Here is a 23,504-nt window from a genome sequence, read left to right as displayed (position 1 = left end):
TGCATGTTTATTTTAATGCAACCCACTTTGCATCTTCCCAATCTTTCACAGTCTATTTCATAACTCCCCACAAAAATCCATTCAACTCCCACAAGGGGTAAATGTCACCATGTGACGTTAAAAAATAAAATAAAAAAAATATCCAATTGGAAATGTCACAGGTAATCCCCACATTACTTTACAATAAACCTTTGATGCCAACAACAGTCTGCTTGTTATATCCTATGCAAAACATAACAGAACATGAGGATGCTTCATATTTTTTATTATTCAAAAAGATTGGATATGTACAACACAATATTTACAGATGCTGGTGCAATCAAAATCTGTTTGTGGAGAGAGAGGGGAGAAAAAAAAAGGCAGGCATTGCAAATAACCGTCAGCTACAGATGTTAGTGAGCTGCAATGTCCATACTTACTACCGTGACTATGGTGCGGGTGCAACATACTCAACATAAAATGAATGACAACATCTACGAGAGCGGGAAGAGATAAAGAGACAGAGGGCATGCATGGGGGAGCAAAGAAAACTTAAGTTGAAGGAAGGAAAAAATAAAACCAAAAAATAAACGATGAGTGGGGAGAAGTGTTGAAAGGGAGCAGATGAAACGTTCATATGGTACTGGGAAGGGCTTGGAGAGGCAGATATCAAGAAGGAAGTGACAAAAGACTGATGAGTAATCAATAGTACATGGGAGCAAAAATACTAAAAAACAATTTCTGGCTTCAGAGGGGAGAACAAAAAAAAAAAAAATCCTAGTGTGACTGTTAAGTAAGACCTGGCTTGGATTTTGACTTCTTTGAACATACGACAGCAGATGAAATAATTCATTACGCGGGACGGGACTATTGAACAGAAAATCATTTAAAAACGCAACCGGATAAACAAAAACAGCTTGATACCATCGGCGAAGTTATGTGATGAGGGTAAGGGGGGGGGGTAAATAAAAATATTAACTAGTTAGCAGCACATTAGTTGCACATGAGGCTCACACCGATCTCTTGGCTTTCAAATGGCGTGAGACGAGACTCGCTCACAAGTGACTCTCTCCCACTTGCTGGCTGGAGGAGGTTCGCCCTCATCATCATCATCATCATGATGTTCCCTCTGTGCGCTCCTGCAATGCAGCAAGCCGTGCGAGCGGCTGAAGGGAGGGTGAGGAGGGTTGCGACTCCTCGGGGAAGGACTCAAGAGTGGGTATGGGGTGGGTCGGGGGGGTCAGGGTTGAGGAGGAGAACGGGTCAAACAAAAAGGGAGAGAGAGGAGACATGTTGAAATAAATTGCCATGACACAAATTACAACAATGTCCAAATCAACATCAGCAAAGCCTTGTTAACGGGTAAACAGGTTTGCAATCAGGGGCGGGGAACCTTTGTGGATGAAAGTTTTTTTTGTTTTTTTTTGTTTTTTAAACAAAAGTTTTCTTTTGTCACTAGAACTACACAGAGAACAGGTCAAATGTTCTGACAGGACGCAAATGGTGCTGTGCAGGTTCCGCACCCCTTCAATTCATCTTTGGCAGCGGACGTCATTTAAGCTTTGACTGCGACCACAAAGCAAACACGCACACCGCTCTGCTCAATCCGCAATAGAATACTAAGCACACTTACCATGTGTGGATACACCTACACTACAAAACCACTGCAGAATGAACCACAGCAATCATACATTATTTACATTTCATAGAAAGAAAAAAAAGTTCATAGCTCAATTTCTTAAAATGCTTCTCAATAGTGCACATTAACAGTTCAAATAAGCATAAATATTAACACCTATATTATCTTTCTTTCAGCATGGTGAGTTCAGGCTACTTTTCTGGCATGTAAATGTCAATCAGACAAAACAAGAATGACCAATTTGAAGGATTTCATGGATAATTGACTGATGTTAACACTTGGGACATTGCGACAGCAGTGCTTATGAAATTTAGACTGATGGTTTGCACACAATTATTATGCCTTTAAAAACATCACTGTAGCCTTTTCTAGCATCAATTTAAAGGCCAAATACTGCTGTCCAACCTGGAGAACATATCTAATCAGTGGAAGGGAGCCTTCTGACGTTTTGCGGGCATCCGTTTCGTTCCGGAAAGTCCTTCTCTTACCAGCCTTAGTTGCAAACGAGAGCCACAGACACAGCATACAAACCGGATGATGTCATCTCTCTTACTCCTTGTGACGAGCATCTGAGGTGAAGCGGCGGTGGGGCGAGCAACGTAGATGAAGAGCTGACCGAAGTGGGAGCTTCCACCTGAGGTTGACTACGAACTCCTTGCAGTGCAGATCGGATCCAGGCTTGGAGGCGTGAACTTGGAAAATCTTGATGAAGAACAGGCTCCATGTTGAGAGTCAATGCTTTCTGACTTGACGTCACTTGACCTGTGACTTAAACTACGAAGTGAACTTGAGTCCCAAACTCTTCTCAGGCGAGTGTGGATGAGATAAAACTGGACCAAAAGCCAAACGCCTTCAGGAACCAGGACGCAGCAGGCGTAGTAGGAGACCGGACATACAAACCACAGCTTCCTCTTCTTCTTGATAACCTTGCTGGCGATCTTCGTTTCATTTTTTGCCAAAGTCTCTATGGAATTGAACTCGGTTTTGTGGTCTTCATACATGACTCGGACCAGCTGTGCGTCGTCTTCTTGAGACTTGCGGTCTTGGAGCTGTTGACTTGGGGAAGGAAGAAAACATAACAGGACACTGTTAGCGTTGACATCTGACAGGGCTAATGGAACAGGAAGCATCGCGCGAGTGCCCTCCCTCATCTGCCTGCGTGACTTTTTGGCCTCTAAAGTGTTGAGTGACTGGAAGCAGCTGGGGAGAAGCTTATGTGAAGATGGGAACTTTTTGCCTTTCTAACTGTAATGAGAGGAGCTTTGTGTGTGTGCGTGCGTGTATATCTGTATTGTGTTGCTAAATGACTTCGGGATTCTGAACTTTCATCTCATATGGGACTTTGTCACTATGTTGTTCTACATAGGTCCTATATGGGTGCTGGTCTGCCTCTGAACTGGCTGAGGTATCAAAAAGTGCGCTGCATTAGACAATACTTTGGGATCTGCACTGCCCCCACGATTAAGTGTCCAACCCTTTAAGTGCGCTAAGCCCACCCTCTCAGGAGGCAGCCAGTGCGGTGGTGCTGCTTTTGCAGTCTATCCTTAGGGGGTCTGAGGGGGTAAACGTGACACCCAACCCAGTAAGAAACTCCATACAGGAGTCTAAAGAGGGAAAGCCTAGCGTGGACTGCACATACTCCACCGGCAAATCAGGCCTAAACCTGTGGAGAAAATGAGAAATCATCAGTAATGCCGTTTTTTCGGGTTCAGGTTCATAAATACAGTGAGCCCCCGCTGATGTCGAGTACGCTTTTCAACAAGTTAAGAACTGGGTCTCTCGAATTCACAGCTGTACTTCTGTAAATTATTTTGCGGTCAAAAGCTCTCCGTCTTGTTTATGTTGTTTTACAGTTTGAGTGCTTTTGTCAGAAACCAAACGGCGTGAAATTACACGCGATTAACGGGGGTTCACTGTTTATTCTTCATTGTAGCATGTCTTACGTTTTGACTATGGCCTGAAGTGCGACCTTTCTTTCCCTTTCAATAAACTTGTCAATGAGGTATGACGCCATGCGAGGAGCATCCTGATACAACTTAAAGAAACGACGGTAGTTTCCTAGAGCCCAGGCTGCACGGAGAGCCAGAGCGTGAGCAACACACACGTCCGCTTTCAGCGCCGGAGTCAAGTACACCAACTCGGTGATGAGATCTGTGTTTGGGAGGAAACGGGATTGATTCAATCAATCCAATGGAAATGAGTGATTGATTCAATCACGTGATGAGCGTACCGCCAGAGTTTTTTGTGAAGATGTAGTACAACAGGCGATATGCTGTAAACTCTCCGACGTTCTCTGAGGGGTTGTCCTTGTAGAGGGCCTTCAGCTGCGTCTGGCACTGGTTGAATTCCTCATGGTCACCCTGAAACAGAAAACACTCGTCTCTTAAGTTTCCATTTGACAGTCTCTAAGAACAGAAAGTTTACACGCTTTAGACATTAGCCAAGTGAGCAGTCTCACCTTTTCCAGGGCAATGCGCGCATGACACTCGTACACTTCCACGGTGAATTCCGTACGAACTCCTTGGACCTGTGAGAACAATGTTTAATTCTACTTGTAAAGACAAATGAGAAACAAAAACATGTTACATGTGATTTGACACTAACCGTGAGGTCCTGCCGTATGGACTTCATCTGTTCACAAGCGTAAGGGTAGTCCTGTTTGGTTTTCCAGTCAGCTTTCACGGCCTGTAAAGATTTTTTTAACACCTGCGCGGCAAAGAAAAAAACGTTTACAAGTCATATCTTGTTATGACACAAACATCCCCATTATTACAGACTATTGTGTTTCCCCGCTATATCGTGGTTTAACACCACCTGCCTCAATGGCACAAATTTCCTTTAATTTTTTTTTATTAACTTATATTACCAAGTCCAGTAAGTCCGCAGAGCAGTGACTAAATACCTGTGAGTATTAATTGTATGCCTTTATGTATGTGTTGCTGCCGCTGGGACTCTTGTGGAGGAATATACGTGCGAGTCTTTTCATTTTCTCAAAGTGATTATCTATTTTTGACAATATAAGGAAACTAGGCCCCAATATTAAACCAAGTATGAGGGGTTAAACTATTTTTAAATGATTTTTTTGGGGGGAGGGGGTCTTCATATCACAAATTTTCAGCTATCGTGGGAAGGCCACAGACCAAGATGACAACTCACATGAATAGGGCGAACAGTGGCGGGGTCTGGGGCACAGGTGAGTCTCAGGTAAGGCTTTGTGATGTCCTGACAAGTCCCAACAATGGGACAGTCTTCCCAACTGAGGCCCTCCTGTGTTCCATCAGGCATTTCCAGATGGTTAATGGACAACACCAGGGGCTCTGAGCGAAGCTGCTTCTGGAAGCGCGCTGCTCTGCTCTGCTTTTTGGCTTCCCTCTCAGGGTCATGGAAGTCCAAACCAGCGTTGCCGCCTTTTCTCTTCTTAGCTCCGGGATTGTTGGAGTCATCCGTGTTTCTTCGAAACGGAATGGGAGGTTATTCAAAATGTTTTAAAGTAATAGCATGAAGAGGTCACAATAAAACACGGATTTGGTATTACCTCCTGCCTCGAGCTTTTCCACCTCTTCCTCGTCCTCTCTCTCTGTCGTTGCCACGCCCACGACCACCTTTCTGGTTTCTTCTCGACAGCTGAGGTCGGAGATCGCTGGACAGGCTGTTGTCTGACTGAGAGCCAGAATCACTGGTAGAAAACAAGAACAGAATAGTAGTGACCAAAAAAAAAACTAGAGATTAGTGCAGTGTGACAGAGACCATCAGTATAGCCCAGGAAATTATCTATTTACAATTATTTACCCCAACTCGTGTAATCTTTATTCATCCATCTATGCTAGCACCATAAACTGTCAAGTAGACCAGATTACAAGTTCTTCCACTAGAAGGCAGAACGCACAATTATGTGTATCGACCTGTCAGCATGTGCCCTGGCTAAACAAAAGTTAGAAAACTGGATTAGTGCGTGTTAAGTGCCAACCTGCGGCGGTGCCTTAGGTTGCTGCGGTCGCGGTTTCTGCCATGGTTTGGGGAGGGTGAGCGCGAGGAAGAGTGTGAGGAACTGGAAGACGGACTGCGCTGAGAAAAGATATTCCTGTAGGGACCCAATCGGTGACTGAGCCCTCTTCCGCGTGAGGCAGCAACTGTACTTCCACCTCGACTGGTTGAAGTGTCCACACTTCTCGGAACCGCATGCCAGCGAGACTGCTTACCCTTCAAACTACAAATGTAAAAGACAAACCCCGCAAGGCGTCGATTACATCACGCGGTAAAAAAAAAAAAAAAAAAAACCATTATCATGACGATAGTCAATTTTTACTGCTTACTCTGGCAGGGGTTCACGGTCCCAGTCGATTGTGTAAGCGGAGCCATCTTTTAAGCGGTCCTGCAAAACCTCCTTCAGCACCTTCTCTGTGTGATCTTTGTCTTCCTCTGTCTCGCAGGCTGTGAAACAGCGCTGCACGTACTCCTTCATGGCTGGCGGCCAGTCTTGGGGTCTGTGGACACGCAAGTTGGCAGGTTAGGCCGTCGTCCGACAGAGTAACGTCAGTTCATTGTGGTTGGTTCACGACACGTTACCGTGGCTGAGGTGGAGCGCTGGCATTCACAGGAGAGGATGGGTCTGGATTGACTGCAGCTGGCTGCTCGGTAGGTGAGAATGCCTGGTTAGAAGCAGTCACCTGATAAGGCCTCTTGGGAATATTAAACTTCATCGGGGCAGTGCCAGGTGACTCTGTGGAGACAAACGTTAGGATCACTATGTAATGTTCCCCTCTTTTCGTGGTTCTCCATACACGCATACAAGATCTGATTTTTAAATGGAAGCAGACTTGTCTGATTCAAAGTACTGAACTAAATCTCCAATTTGTTTTTGGTCTAATAAACTTTTACAACTCTAGCATAACTCTTACGCTTCATGCGATGCCAGAGCTGCTGTCCTTGTGTTTGGGTTTTGGCTTTATTAGCCTCTCCTCTGCCAATGCCCGCTCCGTATGGCCCTGCTTGTTGCTGGGATGAACCCTGCGGGGGCTGATAGTTGTTCTGAGCCTGAAAGCCCGCTCCGTAGTTGGGCCGTCCCGGGCAAGAGTTATAAACCTGCATCTGGTTGGGGTCCCCGTGCGAATATGGCACGGAACTGTTGGAATTGTAAGCACTATGTGGGGGAGGAGGGGGGTATTGGGAATTGGGTGGAGGAGGCAAAGGTGGGGGTGGAGGAGCGCCAGGTTTTTCTGTGGTTGGGCTTTGGGGTGGCTGAGGAGTGGAAGGGGGTTGAGGTTGAGGGGGGTAGCTGGGGGGCTGGTCTTCAATTCCAGGCACTGGAGGCGGCTTGGGAAAGAAACAAGATAATTTTAGCCACAAAGACGTGCCAGCTATGACAAAACCTTGTTGTGTAACACTTCCGGTGTAATTTTTCACCCTCTTTATTAAGTTGTACCAGACTTTTTTTTTTCTTTTTTTTTTTTAATTGCTGTCATGGGATCACAACTGAACAATAAAACATTCATCTATGCAGTAAAAACTATTTCAAAAATGTAAAAAAAATAAAATAAAATAAAAAGTAAAAAAATAAATAAATCATCACGAACGCAGCAGCTGCTTGTTTATGAGCTAGCTTATAAGCAAACTTAGCTTGTAGCAAACGTGTGTGACGTCATGCATGTTGAGATCATGTCTGATCAACTGCTGAAAGGAGACTGATTCTGTCCTCTTTCATCTATAACTGCTTCAAACATCAAAGCATATGTAGAATGTTGATTTGTTGTGATTCTATTGTATTGGTGTTAATGTTGTTATGGTTTTTGTGTTTCTGTAAAGCGCTTTGTGACAGCTCAGGCTGTTTGAAAGTGCTATATAAATAAACTTGAGTTCAGAGTTCAGCAGTGAACATGCTTTCCAGAACACAAGTGGAGTGGCTCTACCTGGAGGTGTACCCCCAAACACATTTGGCCAGTATTGACACCTGACCTACTAATATGTGAGCAAATATCTTTTTTGTTCTGTATACACAAGTATTTTAAAAAGAAGATCTATCGCGGCCTGTTAATTTGTTATAATTTTTGTCTATCGGATAAACTGTATTGGATTGTGGCGTAATGGACGGACTGATGCCAGACTAAGTTAAAATCACACTAAGTAGAAAAAAAAAAGCTTGTGAGAAAATACTGTTTTTTTTTCTACATACCTGTCCATTTGAGGTCGGTGGTGTTGGGTAAGGGCTTGGGGGAACAGCATACTGATTTTGTGTATATCCAACCCCATACTGTAAAGTAGGTGTAGTATGTTATCCTCTTGCATAAGTGGAACGTTTTTGTGTTGACCGAGATTCAGGTCTTTACGTACCGGATTCATGGGGTAGTAGTAGCTATACGGGTATGCGTATCCTGGATACTGAGGCTGATTTTGCTGATACCATTGATAATATTGCTGCTGCTGCTGCATGGCATCATTCACACTTGCCTGAAACTGACAAGTAAGATTTACATTAGGATTGAGTATAAAGATATATAAAATGTGCTATGTTATAGATGTCATTGCAAAATCAAAGCAGGACAAGATTGGCTTACCTCTGCTGCTGCATGGTTGCCATGTGTAGCCTTGGTATTACTCTGACCCTTACTAATAGAAGCAAGCGCTTGTCTTGCTTTCTCCCATTCTGGGTTTTCTTGGACATGGTTGTTTGCAGCACCACCACCATAAGACCTGTGATTTAAATGATACTCAGTCAGCCATGGTTGCATGTAAGGCTACATAAGTGTAACATCTAAGTCTCTTTGCTAGTTAATGAAAGCAAGTAAGAACTTTCTGGAGATTTTGCCTGATTAAATAAATCTTTACACGTGCCTCATTAGTTGCATGATTGCATCTTTAGTTTCGTATCATTCATGTCCAATGTCTTTAGGCGATATATTTAGCACTGCCATAAAGAAATTAAGTCCAAGGAAATGATACCTACTGAATGTGTTGGCCCAGGAATTGGGTCATGACTTTCAATCCACCAATATGAAAATGGTTGATTACTTGATTTAGGAAGCCATGAACATACACAAGTTGCAGGAGATTAAAAACTTTGATAAGCACTAAGTACAAAGGCCAATTTGATTAATCTCATAATCGATTAATTTTATGCAAACTAATAAAAATATTGGAAAATAAACTTTTTGGACGCCTTGTGCTGGGCGTGGGGATTATTTTAGTCACAAAATAAGTTATGAATCTGTTGCCGTTTCAACTTCCGTGTAAAGGATGAAACGTGCTGGCCAGCATCGCAGTCACCAACCTTTATCTGAGCTAAAATGTCAATCCGTCTCCAGTCTATGAGTCCGCGAACACAGTTCTGTTTAATCTAATGGATTAATTTCCTGGATTAGTAGTACATACCAGTTATTTTTCGGTGCTGCTTGAGCCGCGTTGGCCGCCATTTCGCCTCGGATCAAGGCTAGCTTGACGCTAGCTAGGACGGCTTAGTTTTCGCTAGCTCGAAGGCTAGCACAGGAGCTAGGCTAACACTGTGAACGTTGTACTGGTGCTAAATCTAAAAGTGAACAAAAAAACAGACGGTAACCCGTCGGTGAGCTAAACTGTATGTATATTGGAACGCAAGCTAACTTTACTCTATGATGGGACTGAAGCAAATGGCTGCTTTCGTCGTCCCCGCACAACTTGGACGGACTCGCTGAGGAATACAAAATGGCAGCTTGGTGAAACGCCAAGCCCTGTTGCGTCACGTGACAACGGCAGGAAATGCGTCACCATTTCATCTCTACTTAACGTACTCGGAGCTTCAAAACACTGTCTTAAAAACGCGAAAACGTGACCCAAGGACGTGTTAACTAATGTAATATTTCGACATTCGTTGATATTTTATCACTATACCGATACTCTAGTGTAGGGAATTGGGAAGAAAAGGAGTACAAGTACAGTACTAAGTTACTGTACTTTAAAGAGATTTCCTCCCAGACAGCTATATTGTACTTGCGTAATTATTTTTCGGACGATTTTTACTCCTCACATTTGAAAATATATTTGAGTTTGTACGAGGCATATTCATTAATTTGACAAAATATAATGTATTCCCCCCCGCCCTCATCGTGACGTCATACACACTTCCGGGTGGCAAGCGCTTGATAGTTAGGAATCCCACTTAAAATTCTAGATACGACAAGCCCCTACTGCAGAAAGCCATTTCAATATTTATTTCAGTATATTTAATCATTTTAACATTTATGTATTTATTTATTTAAATTTTCGTTTGTATATTTATTTTAAAAATAATTTATTTCAATTTATATTTTTAATTATTTCACGTTTGGGTTTTGTTTGTTTGTTTTTATATTGGCACTCATAAAGCAGTAGAGCAGTTTTTAACCGATGTCTAATTATGATATATGTTACAAATGAAATCCCCTCTGTGAATAACATTACTCTTTATTTCATTTGTTAAGCTGTTGCAAGTGTGAATGTTTTTTTTTAAATTATTTTTATTTTTTTTAAATGCATTCCAAAGTCACCTGGGTATCATTTCCAGGCCAACTCACCTAAAAGTAACCCCGATGAGGACACGCGCTATACCACCACAATTCACATGTTTACATCATGCACTTGGAGGCATGCTAAGACATGTGACATAAGGGCATGCTCTGTCCTCTATACGCTTTGCCAATGTTGCCGCCATCCCATTTGCACACATGCATCGATTCTCCCCTGTGGCCACATCAGCTGATGGCCTTTAATTGCAGAACATCCAGTTCCTCCATTCAGTTATCTGCACACAAACAAAACCATCCGGCAGAATAATGTTCAAAATCCATACACGAAAGCGAAACAGGCTGTAGGGAAGGTACTTGTAGACCTGGCACAATTTGTTTTCTGTTGATTTATACAAATATTTTTTGACAATAGACAGAAAATTACACAAATTACACTCTTATTTACAGTAGGAAGATTATTTGATCAAGACATTTCTGTTATGATTTACAACTGCATACTCACATACTATGCAACTAAACTAAATCTGCAAAACATACTATGTAGTGTTTTTGTGCGTGCTGTTTTTGTCACATTATTAGATACAAATTGATTTTGAAGTACTCATGCATTCACTTACACTTTTCTTTGTTTTCTAAGTATTGCTCTGTGCTCTTTTATAAAGTAGTCAACTCCATTTCGCCCCAACTACATTAATCAATTCCAACTAATTATTAATAATCATGCCCAGCCGTAAACAAAATATCCTCACTGTATATTTAAATTCATTGATTGATTGATGAGTGACAGTGTAGAGACTGAAAGACGCCAGTGACCACATCATCTGTTGCAAACATTTGGAGTGATGCAACATTCCAGTCATACACAGAAATGGTTGGAGACTATTTGAGAATTTTTTTCATAGTAGAAAAAAAAAAAGGGGGGGGGGGGGAACTGAGACGGAAATGTAATCATCATGATGATCTTTTCCAAAAAGGATGTGTGTGTGTGTAAGCATGTGTGAGTTACCGAAAGGAGAGTCATTTCCTGTCTGCTGTTCTCTCTCTTTTCATCATCCATTAGTGATATTTTTAAACTTGGCATTTCATTTTGGGGTTTATCATGGGATAAAGTGTATCATCAAAACTGCTGTTCTATCTTTTTTCCCAGTTGGTAAATGAGGCACGATATGATAACGTCCTGGTTTCTATCTGTCAACCGACACTATACGATACCCGTCTGCGATGAGTAATTTTTTCCCATTGTAGGCTTGTTGCGACCTCATCACCAAAATATGTTGACCATTTGCAACTACCTCTACACAAAACAATGACTCACCCACAACCATTGTTACTTTTTCTTCTTTTTTTTTCATTTGGAAGGAAGCTGGATGAGATAGATTCCATACATACATCAGGGGTGGGAATCGTGCAGCCTGTGGGCATTTGATGCAATCTCCAACTCATTCTGTAAGTAGTGTTGTGAAAGAATGTTGACACAAAGTCATTATTTTAATGATGTATGACTGATGACATGTTAACTATTTTTTCCTGCCAACTTAAGTGGCACTTTTCAGAAGTACTGTATGTTAAATAAGAGTTGCTGCTAGCTGACTTCCTTGACAGCATTGTTTAAAACAACACAATAATTGCAGTGAGTTCATACTCAAATGCTTCACATTTTTCAGCATCCCAAGAGATTTCAAAATAAAATAAAATTATATATTATAAATATGGCGACTGGCAAGCGACCAGTCCAGCCTGTACCTTGCATCTCACCCGTTGCGGAAATACGGATAGGCTCCATTTCACCCACCGTGACCCAAGGAGAAATGACCTAGAAGATAGAAGGACAATGTCAATGAGTGGTGGTTTGGTACATATACCCTATTTTTTCTCTGGCTCTATCTGGTTGGATCTTTAGTTTTGTATGGACAGCCAGTCTAGTAGTGGTTAGAGTCCACACATTCCTGTTCAAATGGCACAAAAAAAAAGAAAAGATAAATTATCTCAAACATTCCCACCATTAATGTGACATTACAACCTAATAGATTTTTTTCTCTAAATTATTTCTAAAGGGGCAGTAAAAAAAAAAAAAAAAAAAAAATCCACCTTCCATGTGATCTTTTAAAATGTACAACTTAGTTAAAAAAAAATCATTTCTAGAGGTGAAGTTAAAAACAAAAAAAACAAAAAAAGTAAACAATTTAAATAATGTAGTTGCACAATCGTGCACGCCCTCATATAACTGGAATGAAGAATGTGCAGAATTAACCCATCACATTCAAACCTGCATATTTAAAAGGAGTCAATCACCTGCCATCATAAAAAAAAAAAAAAAAAAAAAAAAGTGTTTGGCGCAAAACACAAATCCGCTCATTACCAACAGAACATCATTCCTTGGTGGCAGCAACATGCTTTGGGGCCGTTTATTTCCATCGGAATTATGAACACTATGAAATATCAGTCAATGTTAGTGCAAAACTTTCATGCTTCTGCTAGAAAGCATTAATAATAATAATAATAATAATAATAATAATAATAATAATAATAATAATAATAATAATAATAATAATGTACTGTTTTGAGGATTTTCCTCTGCATGTTTTTAATCTAGAATTGAAAAAAATGGATACGTGGCCATTCCGTCAGGTAAAAAAAAAAAAAAAAAAAAAAAAATCATGTTGAGGCATCAATACAGTCTTATCATAACTGGGTACTTTGACCTAAAAACCAGTAAGGTAACTCAATTTATAGCAAGGAATCTATGGCTTTCCTTCCACTTTAGAGGTACATATTGGACTCATTTACTCATTATCCCCCCAAATCCCACAAGAAAACCCAGAACCAGCTGTCACCGTCACTGTGCGTGTGAGCAGCCAAAGTCTGATGCAGCTTTTCCCCTCAGTGTCATTTCATTGTCCAAAAAACACTTTCCGTCAAGATCTTGCATTGGCTCGCTTAAAAAAAAAAAAAAAAAAACTTTTTTTGAATGCGGTGATTTTCAGTTTATTTTGAGTGAAAACCACATAAACCATCCATCCACTGTCGAGACCAACCCCTTTCTCATTCCAGAGCACAAAAGCCACTAAAGAAAAAATAACCCCCCCCCAAAAAAATCCTCGCTTTTTGAATAACATGATAAGTTTATGAATTATTATCCTATTTGGAAGATAAATTTTGGAGGTCCTTGCGACATTCAGTACCGTTAGAGCCACTTGGATAAGAATAAGAATGAAAAAAAAAAAAAAAAAGAGCACAATACAAGTACAAACATGACGCCGTTCAACAGAAATACAAACCTGTTTTTATCAATGATTTAACCGAACCGCGTGGGGGTTCACGTAAAACGTTGCTGAAAATGGTGGATGTGAAAAGTTTTGGGGGGTAAAAGTTCTGTTCCAACTCCCCACGCCGCGTCACTTCCTCGGCTAGCGCCCATCCCTTTGGAAGAAGAAGAAAAAAACGACGGCGAGGGAAAAGAAGAACGAAGGGGAAAAGAGACTCGAAAGTCGAGAGGGGAAACAAATATCCAGATGTAAAAGAAAGTCGGATATTCGGACGAGAGAGGGTGAAGCAAACAGCAAATATTATCCTTTTACCAGTAAGTTATTTTATGAAAATCTTCACGTGTTTTTATGTGGCGCGCCATGAGCTTGGTGATTTGCAGCTGCTAGCTTAAAGTTAATATAGCAGCGATATTTAAGTGTTTTTTTGTTTTTTAATCTCTAATTCTTATTTAAATTGTGATATGTTAGAGGGGTTAACGCCTGCGATATTCAAATTCTTAAGGCAAGTAACATAAGTAAATTATTAACGTTTATTTGGCAAAGTTAATATTTAATTTCTCTCACAGTCTGCATTAAGTATCTACCCCCCCAAAAAATACTAATGCCTGTTGTACTTATACTATAAACCTACATAGTATACATCAAGTTTCTATACAGTTATTTACCCTTAAGGGTAATACAGCACCCTCCCAAAAAGTTTCATCTGATTTGACTATTAAAGTGATATTTGTTTTGTCTGAGTGCAATGCAAAAGCTTAACATTTGAGTAGTTTGACAGTAAAAATACTGTCGTCTTGTTTTCATCCACATGCAACCCCTGAGGGCAGACAAAAATATGCGCTGAGTGTGTTCAAGTACAAGCCTCAGCATGGCCTTCCTCACAGTGGCAAAATGCTCATTGGCTGGCCACTCGATTGCACAACACTGTTTGCTTTCTAATCAAGAGTGTTTTCTTCCAGTACCTTAAATCAATATCTTTGAGTTTATTTCACTTTTTGCAGTGCCTTAAATGTATAGTGTCACAACTAACGTCCAATCTTTTTTAGCAGGCATGCCGCTCCACAAATCAAACCGGGCCTCCCGCTTGGACCCCACCATGATCTCAGCCCCTTTGGGTGACTTCCGCCACACCATGCACATTGGCAGAGGCGGCGACGCCTTCGGGGACACCTCGTTCCTGTCCACGCTGGGCCCAAGCCCGCCCAGCTCCGACGCAGGGAGTCCGGGGTCTTCGTCTGTGGACTACCCGACCTCCGTAAATCACAACGATCTGTATCAAGAGCCCACGGGGAGCCTACAAAACGATGAGCTCGAGTACTCCGAGTCCGTCTCGTCGTTCACCCTGGATTTGGATCTAGATCTGGGCCCTTCCATGCTGGGGGACGTACTAGGGGTGATGGATGGATTGGGACTGGACTCGAACCAAGAGGACGTCTTCAGCCCTAAAAGCGTTACATCCCCGGTAGAAACAACGCCGGGAAAGGAGATGTCTGTCATGAACAGGCACAACGAGCTGAACGGAAAGAACCTGGATGAGAACCAGATGGTCGACGGCAGGATACCAGATGGGATCAAGCCGAAGGGGCCGCGACTCAAGGTGAGATTCAGCGACAAGCGGGAGGAGATCATCCGCCAGCCCTCCGAGGAGGAAGACGGTCAAGGATTTGACTTCCAGGAGGAGGACCTGACGGCGAGTCCGACAAGGGGGGAGAGGGTTGAAACGGAGTTCGCCGCCCACAAGGATCTGCCTCCCAGCCCGGCGTCGTCCCATAGCTCCGACTATGACGGCGTGAGCGCGCTGGACCGGAGGAGGGTCGGCAGCAGCCACTCCGAGACTGACTCAGAGGATGAGGCAGTAGGGCGGGGCTACACCTTTGAAGACGAGTTTGATGATGAGATTGGACTATAGGTCCGTTTGCTGCCAAGTGTGTATTATTTACCACTCACAAAGCGATATTGGGCTTTCGGGTAAGATTTCAGGATGAACCGTGAACGCGCTACAATCTTTACAGGACTGGAAGCGTCACAGAAAGTTCCATAGTACTTTGCAAGTTTTGCCATCCTGCTTTCTATTTAGAAAACAGCAACTTGTGCAAAAAGTACAGGAATGGTCAACATCTGCGTTTGAAAGTTCAGAGGTCAAATTAAGATGAGCTGCAAATGTTGTAGTGCATTTTAGGTTCACCCTGAAGTTTCACTGGAAAGTCAAAAATCTTTTTTGTGAGTAGTGTACATCTTAATTTACATGACAAGGGGTCAAACCGATGGATTCAAACTTGATTTTTTTTTTTTTTAAACCCCCCCTGAAAGCTGTTCAGTGTGAAGACGATGTTGCTCTGCTGGAAAAAAGACTTTTGTTTCTTTCTTTTTTTAAATCTACAAATGGTAACAGATATGCCAAAGAACCATTTATTTGCAAGCAGCATTTGTTTTTCTACAGTGAAAAAGTTGGAGCACTTTTTTCCCCCCCATTTCATCAAGAGGCCTTTAACTTCAATTTTATTCAGCATTTTTTTAACAAATGTGCCATTTATGCTTTTAAGTGCCTTAAATTGAGCAAATGTAATTGTAGCATGTGTTGTCTACATGTCTTTGTTTTCTACCATTGCATGTTTACGTCTCCATGTCTGTCATTCTTTAAGAACGTCGTCGTGGGAGCAGATTTTGTGAACGTGTAACATTCCATGTCTTGACAATGTGAGTTTCCCTGGATCAGATCTCGTTAGATCTAATTGCAGAGTACAGTTATTATTTTTGTCTGTGTGCATGTTTTCATACACTACCAAAGCTTTTTTTTTTTTGCTGTTTGGGCTGGAAAAACGGGACAAATGCTGAGACAATCAAATATTGAGGTTTTTTTTTTTCCCCTCATCATGCTGTAAAAATGGGAGACTTAAATGTTTATCCATTGAACTTGCTGGCATTTAATGTCTTATGGTTTACAGTGAAACAATAAAACAACTATTTGGGATCTTTGAAAACAAAGCTTGCATTTTTATTTATTTATAGCTTCATATTAGGGCTGTCACTATTAATATTTTTTAGAATCTATTATTTCATCGATTAATTGGATGTAATTTTATTTTGCATAAAAGGTTTTTGAAACGGATTCAGTTGCTGGTTTGGTCATCGTGTTCCAAAGTAAAAGCAGATGTTTGCAAATGATTAAGCACAAGATATCCGGTCTGCTTTCATGAAGGACATCAGAATCATACGTGCTGAGAGGCGGAAATCTAATAATTAGGGCAATTTAAAGTTAAACAAGATGGCTCTAAACCAAGGGTGTCCAAACTTTTTCATTTGAGGGCCACATCCAGAAAATCAGAAGGACGCAAGGGCCACATAACGTGATGAAGAGAAATTGTGTTTAGTCCTAAAAATTGTACAAATAATTGATTTGTGCTTTTGCATATTTAGAAAAATGTTACAGTACATAAACCAATTTATTTGTAATATGCCAGTAGGGTTATAATTTTGAACTGAGTCAAACGCCATTTTTAGCATATGTTGCGGGCCACTGAAAAATGGACGGCGGGCCGCAAATGGCCCCCGGGCTGGAGTTTGGACACCACCGCACTAAACAATTACTCAAGTAGTTGTCGAGTAATCGATTCATTTTATTTTAAGCAAGCAATAATACTTAAAACACAAAAGCATGTAAATAATACAGACTAAAAGTTTAGTAGAAAGGCTGATACATGGCAGCTATCTTTGCTTGTATTTGTCAAAAAAAAAAAAAAAAAAAAAGTCCATCTTGAACATTTCAGATTTGCAAAACAGGTGCTCGGATGCTTCTGTCGAGTTCTGGGTGGCAGAAAAGTGACTTGATTATCGATTCTTGTCATGAATTCGATCACAACCGAACTGTTGGTTTTCTTAGATGTTTCACCTCTTCCATCAATTTATTCTGACAGACGAGCGAGGAGAGCGCTCGTCTCGGGAAGGTGAAGGGTCAGAATATTTATCCTCACAGGTAGAGGCGTGCCCAACCGAGAGAGGTTTCATGTTTGTTTTGTTTTTGAGGACGTAAAAAGGGTTTTCTTGCTATTTGGTGCCTTCGTAGAAAGCGAAGCCTTTTGCCACCCGGATGTGTGAAAAAGTCTACAAGGGCAAGGTACATCGGGAATTTTGTATTTTCACACGTGAAGCATGTACCCACACGCTACACCGATATCGTCCTGAACACGTTGAATCCCGACAGCGCCGTGGAGATCATGACGCCGGGGATTTGCGGGTGCCAGTGCACCTCCTTGATCTCGGACTGGCCCTGGTGCAGGAAGAGCAGCTGCGGGGGCAGGTCTTTCGCGCCCTCCGGCCTGGCGCCCGCGTCGCACGACTCCACCGACAGGTCCCACTGGCTGAGCACGTCGTCCGCCCCGGATGCGGCGAACACGCTCGAGTCCGCCGGGTTCCACTCCACCGAGGTGATGGGGGCGCAGTGCTGCTTGAAGTTGGCCACGGGTCGACCGGTCTGAAAACGACACCATTAGTTTTGATGGTTAAAAAGAACTGGTCTATATTGCTACAATTTCTTAACTCATTCACTCCCAGCAAGGCCCACAGAATATTGTGTTCTATTGCTACAAAAACATGGAACCTACCAAAAGAAAGATTCGTCTCTTCTTTCATCAGGAAAAAAAAAAAAAGCATATTTCTATCTGTTTCCGTTTTGCAGCAATTAACATTAGAATATAGCTAAGTTTCATCATTATTCACAAATCTTGTTAGCATTGTAGGGAAATAAGCGCGTGTTCATCATGGCCCTGGTTGATCTCTTATACTCTGATGCCACCTGCTGGCCGTTTTTGTAATTACTACCTTTTTTTTTCACCCCCCCCCCCCCCCCCCTCTCTGTAGTTGAGAGGCTGCATCAAAGCGTTCTATATGCTCTAGCATAAAAAACAAACAAACAAACAAACGCATAAATATGTCTTTGCAACACTTAATACATTTAAAATATATACATTTTTGGGAGCAAATGAGTTCATATTTAATTCCCCTCCTCCAGGGATAAATGATCTATGTAGGATTAATAAATACCTAATTTTCTAAACAGAATAAATAACATGTAAAAAATACTTTTTACATCAATGTTAAATTGTGTTTCGTTTACATTGCTGCCAACTGATCAATCCAGATCAGATCTGGATCACATAACTTTTTAAAACCTAATTTACACTTTTTTTTTTTTCTTTTTTTTTTAAATACTTGCATCCATATTAAATTGGATTTTACATCTGAAATCGCTGCCAAATACACAAATCATTATTATGTGATTAAGCTTTTGTTTTATTTTATTACAGCTTCTCTCCCTTTTGCAAATATACCCATCAACTTATTTCAGACATTTACATGTTAAATGGGATTCTCCTTATTAAATTGCTGACAATTTGAATCAAAAGAGGATTAAATATACCTTCTGACCTTGCATACAGCAAAGGTTCTTGTTGTGTCAAATGGGATTTGTCATGTAAACTCCCAAATGCACAATCTGGATCAGATCTGGATTAAATGCTGCTTTTACATTACAGCTCCAAACAATGTCTAAGGATATTATTTTCTTTATGGATACATTTTGACTGTTTTTTTTCCTCTTCCCCAAATAACAGTTTACTAAATAACTTTTTATGTAGTAGACGCGTGGATTCTCAACAAAACTAGGAACATCACATGAAGAATACCCATCTTTCCGTGTTGATATCTAAATCTATAAATTATGACTGAAATATACCAATCTGTCTTAATCACATCCTTGTGGGCAAAAAAAATAAATAAAATCATTTTAATAACACTTCTCCAATGGCAGTATGCTCAAGAAAAAGGCACAGTCACCCGATGATGTCATACTTTTAAGCTCTCAACACGGTTGCCGTGGCAACGCGTCACCGTATTATTGTGACTCACAGTTACTAATAGAGACGTCTGTCATGATCGCCGATACACACCATGACTAAGCCGTTACCTTAAACTGCCGCAGGTCCCACACTTTGAGAAGCCCGTCGTCCCCCCCTGAGAGGAGGAACGGCTCCGTTCGGTTCCAGCTGATGACGTTGACGTCTGACTCGTGGGCTCCATTGGCTGATAGCATGGAATTTGGCGGGGCTCTGATATCCCAAACGCGGATGGACTGATCCACTGAGCATGACGCAAAGACCTGCAACAGACCACAAGAATGAATTCAGGTCAGCATGGAAAGCTGTTTTGGAATCGGACACTTGTTCTACTAGTGTTACAAATAATTTTACAAGTAGGCTATTAGCTGGATATCGACGAAATGCTCAAATGACGTTCCACAGGCCGGCTTTCCTGGTCACACAAAACATGTCAAGTTGCGCATATATCCTAGGTTAGAGGAAAAAGTACCGTCGCTTCAGTCGGCGACCATTGCAGGTCCTCGACGGACTTGCTGTGGGAGCTGAAAGGCCGCTGGTCGACCCGCCAAGAGGCTCCGCCCTCCTGCGGCTCCCACACGTGGATGTTCTTCTTGCAGTCGCCGCTCGCGAGGCGACCTGCGAGTGCGAGCACAGCATGCCCGCATTGACTCACAAGATCACAGAATTCAACCATATTTTACAGGCAAAAAAAAAATAAAAATTTAAAAAGGAGACCACACGAGGCGCCACGTGGGCCTGTTCTAAAAATAGCTCACCGGTGAAGTGATGTGATTATTTGACAATGCTAATATTGGCAAATATTTATTTAAAACAAAAACAAAATCACTCAAATCATTGTTGATAACAGTACACTGACTAATCATGAACATGACCAATGTCTTTCATACATCATCAACATGATTAACCCAAAAAACGCATAAACACGTTCTATTTTAAATATTGCCATGGTTCCAAAAACATTTATACATTTTTTATGTTTTTTATGCGAGAGCATACAAAAGGCTTTAATGCAACTTTTGACCTGAAGAGGTCACTTAAAGCTAGGGATGTAACGAATAACCATAATAGCAATATCGTGATATCGCAATATTAAATCTGCCACAATATATCATCGTTGTCATGTCACGATATTTTTAAAAGCAGCACATCTGTTCAAAAAGTCGTGTTGATTTCCATTTGTGCAATTCTAGCACCCTCTGGTGGCTAATTCTTTAGTGCAGTTTCATTTTCACAAGGCATGTTTTGGCCCTTCTATGTTTAAAATCCACACAAATGGTCACATGAAGGGGAACATAATTTTCTTGTATTTTTTTTTATATACAATTTCTTATAATACTTTTATATTTTTCATTTCTGTATTGTACAAAAGTCTAATAGCAGCTCTCCTTGCCCGCATACGAGGTCATTATGCTACTTTAATTGCTCCTATTTTCACTTCACAAAAGTAAGGCACAGCAACAGGTGCTAACTTGAAAAAAAAGTCAAACTAGGACAGTGGGAAGGAAAAAAAAAAGAAAAAAAAAAAAAAAAAAAGACGCCAGTGTTAGAAGTGAACTGAAAAGTTTTAGTCAAGAATTGAAACGTCACCTACCAGGAACCACGGGCGACCAGTCAATAGCAAAGCCCTCAGTCATGTGACCCGAGAAGCTGAAGAGCGCTGCGGCTTCCTTCTGCTGCTGCATGAACGTCGCCATTGCCGCAGAACTGTGGACGGCCTCCAGCTGAGGTCGCAGATCAAATATTTCCACTTGTCCCTTCTCGGACCACGCAGCAGCCAGTGCCTGGTCTCCACGCCGGGTCACCTGTGAGAAATGAGAGAGAGAAAACACACAATTACAACGTGCTGGCACAGGAACTATTAACATTTGCATCAATAGCCAACATACTCGAACTCTGTTAATGCCTCCGAAATGAGGCATCATGGCCAGTTCCAGCCGCGGCTTTCTACTTTCATCATCTTCCTCCTCGTCACTTTCTTCATCGCTGCTTTCCTCCTCTTCCTCCTTTTCTTTCTCTGTTCCGTGAAGATTGTGCATGCGCATGACTAGCAGTCTGCAGGCAAAGTCAAAAACATGGCTTAATATTTATTTTTTCTGCTGTTGCAGATGATCTTTGAGCAGGGAAGCACAAAAGCAGGATGACAAGAACAATAAACAAGAGTCCCGGTCGGATCTCCCTCGCTGACATGATTTACTCGGACAGCTTGTGGAAAGAAGCCACCATTAAAAATTAGTTATTGTTTCCATCTGTGCTTTTGCTGCTTCGCCAGCTCTTGTCAGCTGCGAAAAGTAAAACGTTAAACTTGGGTAAAATAAAGCACACTAGCCCGTGCGTGAATTAGCCTAAAAGTTATTGCTAAGAGATGAAATATGAATTGAGATTTTTCTACAGCCTTGACAAATCTAAGTATTAAGACCATGACAGTATTTTATAGTACGGCTTTCATTTAAGATCATGCTTCTCAAACATTTGACGCAAAGTACCACCAAACAAAAAAAAAAAAAGGGGGGGCATGCATGCATTATTCTCACACAAGCAATCATCCATTTTAGACATTGCGCAAGAGTGAGCAGAAAAGGGCCGATTAGGTTAGCTTATGCGCATTTGTTGTGTTCACGAGGCAACACCAACCTGTTGCCCATGGCTGTGTCAGCCTGTGTGCCCGCACACAGCAACATGGACAGAGGGAACTCTTTCCTGCCGTCGCCATCGCTGTCTGTCAAGACGTCGAAGCTCAAACATGGGGCGCCTGCACATATTGAATGAAAGATTACAGTTCAGTTCAGTTGAAAAAAGCAGACGGGGGTAATTGTGTTTGAGATTTTTGGTGTGAAAATGTGGAATTCAGAAAAAGCGGGTTACGTGAGAAATAATTACGCAACTCAAACAGTTTAATGTTGTTTTTAATTTTATCATGCAAAATATACTGAAAAATGTGTGAATTTAGAGGATGTGCAACATACTTCAACAATAACATTTTCCGAGTTGTCCTGAATGGACAGAATATTTTTACTTGAAGAATGAGTTGAAAAATGTGGGCGTTTTAGGACAAAAAGTGGCAGAATAATTCATGGAAAGTTTTGAATTGACCACAAAATTTCCTGGTTCAACGAGAAGTGGCATTTAAACAGTCCTCCTTATCATGCTGTTTACATTTTGACATCGTGAGACCAAGACGACACCAAAAGTAGCCACTGAATGGAAGAGTCACTGAAATGCACTATTATTAATTAGCAATAGCATACTTGGAAACATATTGGTCGATTTACAGATCAAACATCTCTTCTTTTTTTTTTGGATAAAAGCAGGTACTGAGACGATGAACAGTTGGGCATGTGACGCCAAAAGTTTAGACCTGCAAAGTGCATTATGGGGTTCATCCTTAAATGTCACCTGAAAGACTAATATCCATAACTTTTGAAGAGTAGTTGTATGCGTGGAAGAACGTCTACACATTATTCTGCGCACAAAAAAACATTATAACATTCCCATGGAGTTTAGACAATAAACAAACATGTACGTTTTATTTTATATCCCACTCGCCTGTTTGACACTCGTGGTACATGCGGTACGCAGACTGATCCATCTGCAGCTCCTCTCCCGGTTTAAGCGGCTCGATTCCGGGCACATAAACTTTTTTGTCGCCGTCTCCGTCCTCCCCTTCTCCTTCCTCCATATCGACTCCCTCGTCGTCGTCATCGCTGGCGGCTTCGTCCTGCTCCTGCTCCTCCATTCCTTCTGCTTCCTCGGCAAACGTGTCTTCGTTGGAGGCGGACATGTTGGCAAACAAGAAGAAAACGAGGACGAAGAAGACGTACTTCCGGTCACGTGTGTTACTCCATCGCAGTTCCACCCCCTCCCTTCTCGTTTCACTCCCACTTTCTTGACTCCCACTCATTTACGGGAACTCAGCTGGCCCCTAATCGCACGGATGACTGCCCAGCAGCTAATGTATGTCCCGGCAAATGTCGTTAAATGTTAAATAACACTTAGTTGGTTTGACCGAAAACAAATTATGTAAGGCTAGTCATAATGTTAACGTGATGGGCCGGTGGCATAAGTATTGCAGCATTTGTGCATTTTTATTTTTTATGTTTGTGGAAGCCAAATTTGGCTTTTAGTGGAAACGTTTTTTTTTTTTTTTTTTTTTTTTTTTTTTTTTTTTTTTTTTTTTTTTTTTTTTTTAGATTTTTGGGTGGTGTAAAAAACAAACAAACAAACAAAAACGGCTGAGCCAAAACACAGGGCTCCA

General features: G+C 41.5%; 3 protein-coding genes and 1 long non-coding RNA gene across 5 annotated transcripts; 1 reads left to right on the top strand and 3 right to left on the bottom strand.

The window, feature by feature from the left end:
- Nucleotides 1-248: 248 nt before the first annotated feature.
- Nucleotides 249-9,325, bottom strand: leng8 (leukocyte receptor cluster (LRC) member 8). Its single transcript, XM_077525985.1, has 15 exons — nt 8,984-9,325; nt 8,170-8,305; nt 7,946-8,068; nt 7,788-7,865; nt 6,517-6,931; nt 6,185-6,338; nt 5,932-6,102; nt 5,586-5,825; nt 5,154-5,294; nt 4,775-5,069; nt 4,223-4,324; nt 4,077-4,145; nt 3,849-3,978; nt 3,562-3,769; nt 249-3,281 (listed from the first exon to the last, which is right to left on the bottom strand). Exons 1-15 carry the CDS (start codon nt 9,022-9,024, stop codon nt 3,119-3,121), a joined length of 2,466 nt encoding a protein of 821 aa, XP_077382111.1. The 5' UTR covers nt 9,025-9,325; the 3' UTR covers nt 249-3,118.
- A 795-nt stretch (nt 9,326-10,120) lies between these two features.
- On the bottom strand, nt 10,121-13,461 carry LOC144021818 (uncharacterized). Its single transcript, XR_013284187.1, has 4 exons — nt 13,371-13,461; nt 11,836-11,905; nt 11,408-11,536; nt 10,121-10,367 (listed from the first exon to the last, which is right to left on the bottom strand). It is a non-coding gene; the product is annotated as an uncharacterized LOC144021818 (long non-coding RNA).
- cdc42ep5 (CDC42 effector protein (Rho GTPase binding) 5) lies at nt 13,453-16,343 on the top strand. Of its 2 annotated transcripts, none has more exons than XM_077525987.1 (2): nt 13,453-13,672; nt 14,408-16,343. In XM_077525987.1, the coding sequence occupies exon 2, from the start codon at nt 14,410-14,412 to the stop codon at nt 15,265-15,267; it is 858 nt and encodes a 285-aa protein (XP_077382113.1). In that variant the 5' UTR covers nt 13,453-13,672; nt 14,408-14,409; the 3' UTR covers nt 15,268-16,343. The 2 variants fall into 2 exon arrangements, with proteins under 2 accessions (XP_077382113.1, XP_077382112.1); XM_077525986.1 differs by having other exon boundaries at nt 13,454-13,672; nt 14,405-16,343.
- Nucleotides 16,344-16,954: 611 nt separating this feature from the next.
- grwd1 (glutamate-rich WD repeat containing 1) lies at nt 16,955-23,266 on the bottom strand. The gene is made up of 7 exons (XM_077525984.1): nt 22,796-23,266; nt 21,884-22,001; nt 21,139-21,304; nt 20,844-21,054; nt 19,722-19,867; nt 19,321-19,512; nt 16,955-17,829 (listed from the first exon to the last, which is right to left on the bottom strand). Exons 1-7 carry the CDS (start codon nt 23,148-23,150, stop codon nt 17,521-17,523), a joined length of 1,497 nt encoding a protein of 498 aa, XP_077382110.1. The 5' UTR covers nt 23,151-23,266; the 3' UTR covers nt 16,955-17,520.
- Between the last annotated feature and the right edge of the window lie 238 nt (nt 23,267-23,504).

Source organism: Festucalex cinctus, chromosome 7, assembly GCF_051991245.1.
Source record: "Festucalex cinctus isolate MCC-2025b chromosome 7, RoL_Fcin_1.0, whole genome shotgun sequence".
In the NCBI taxonomy this organism is placed as follows: Eukaryota; Metazoa; Chordata; class Actinopteri; order Syngnathiformes; family Syngnathidae; genus Festucalex; species Festucalex cinctus.
The sequence above is the reverse complement of the archived record's forward strand: the minus strand, read 5'-3'. Positions and strand labels throughout refer to the sequence as shown.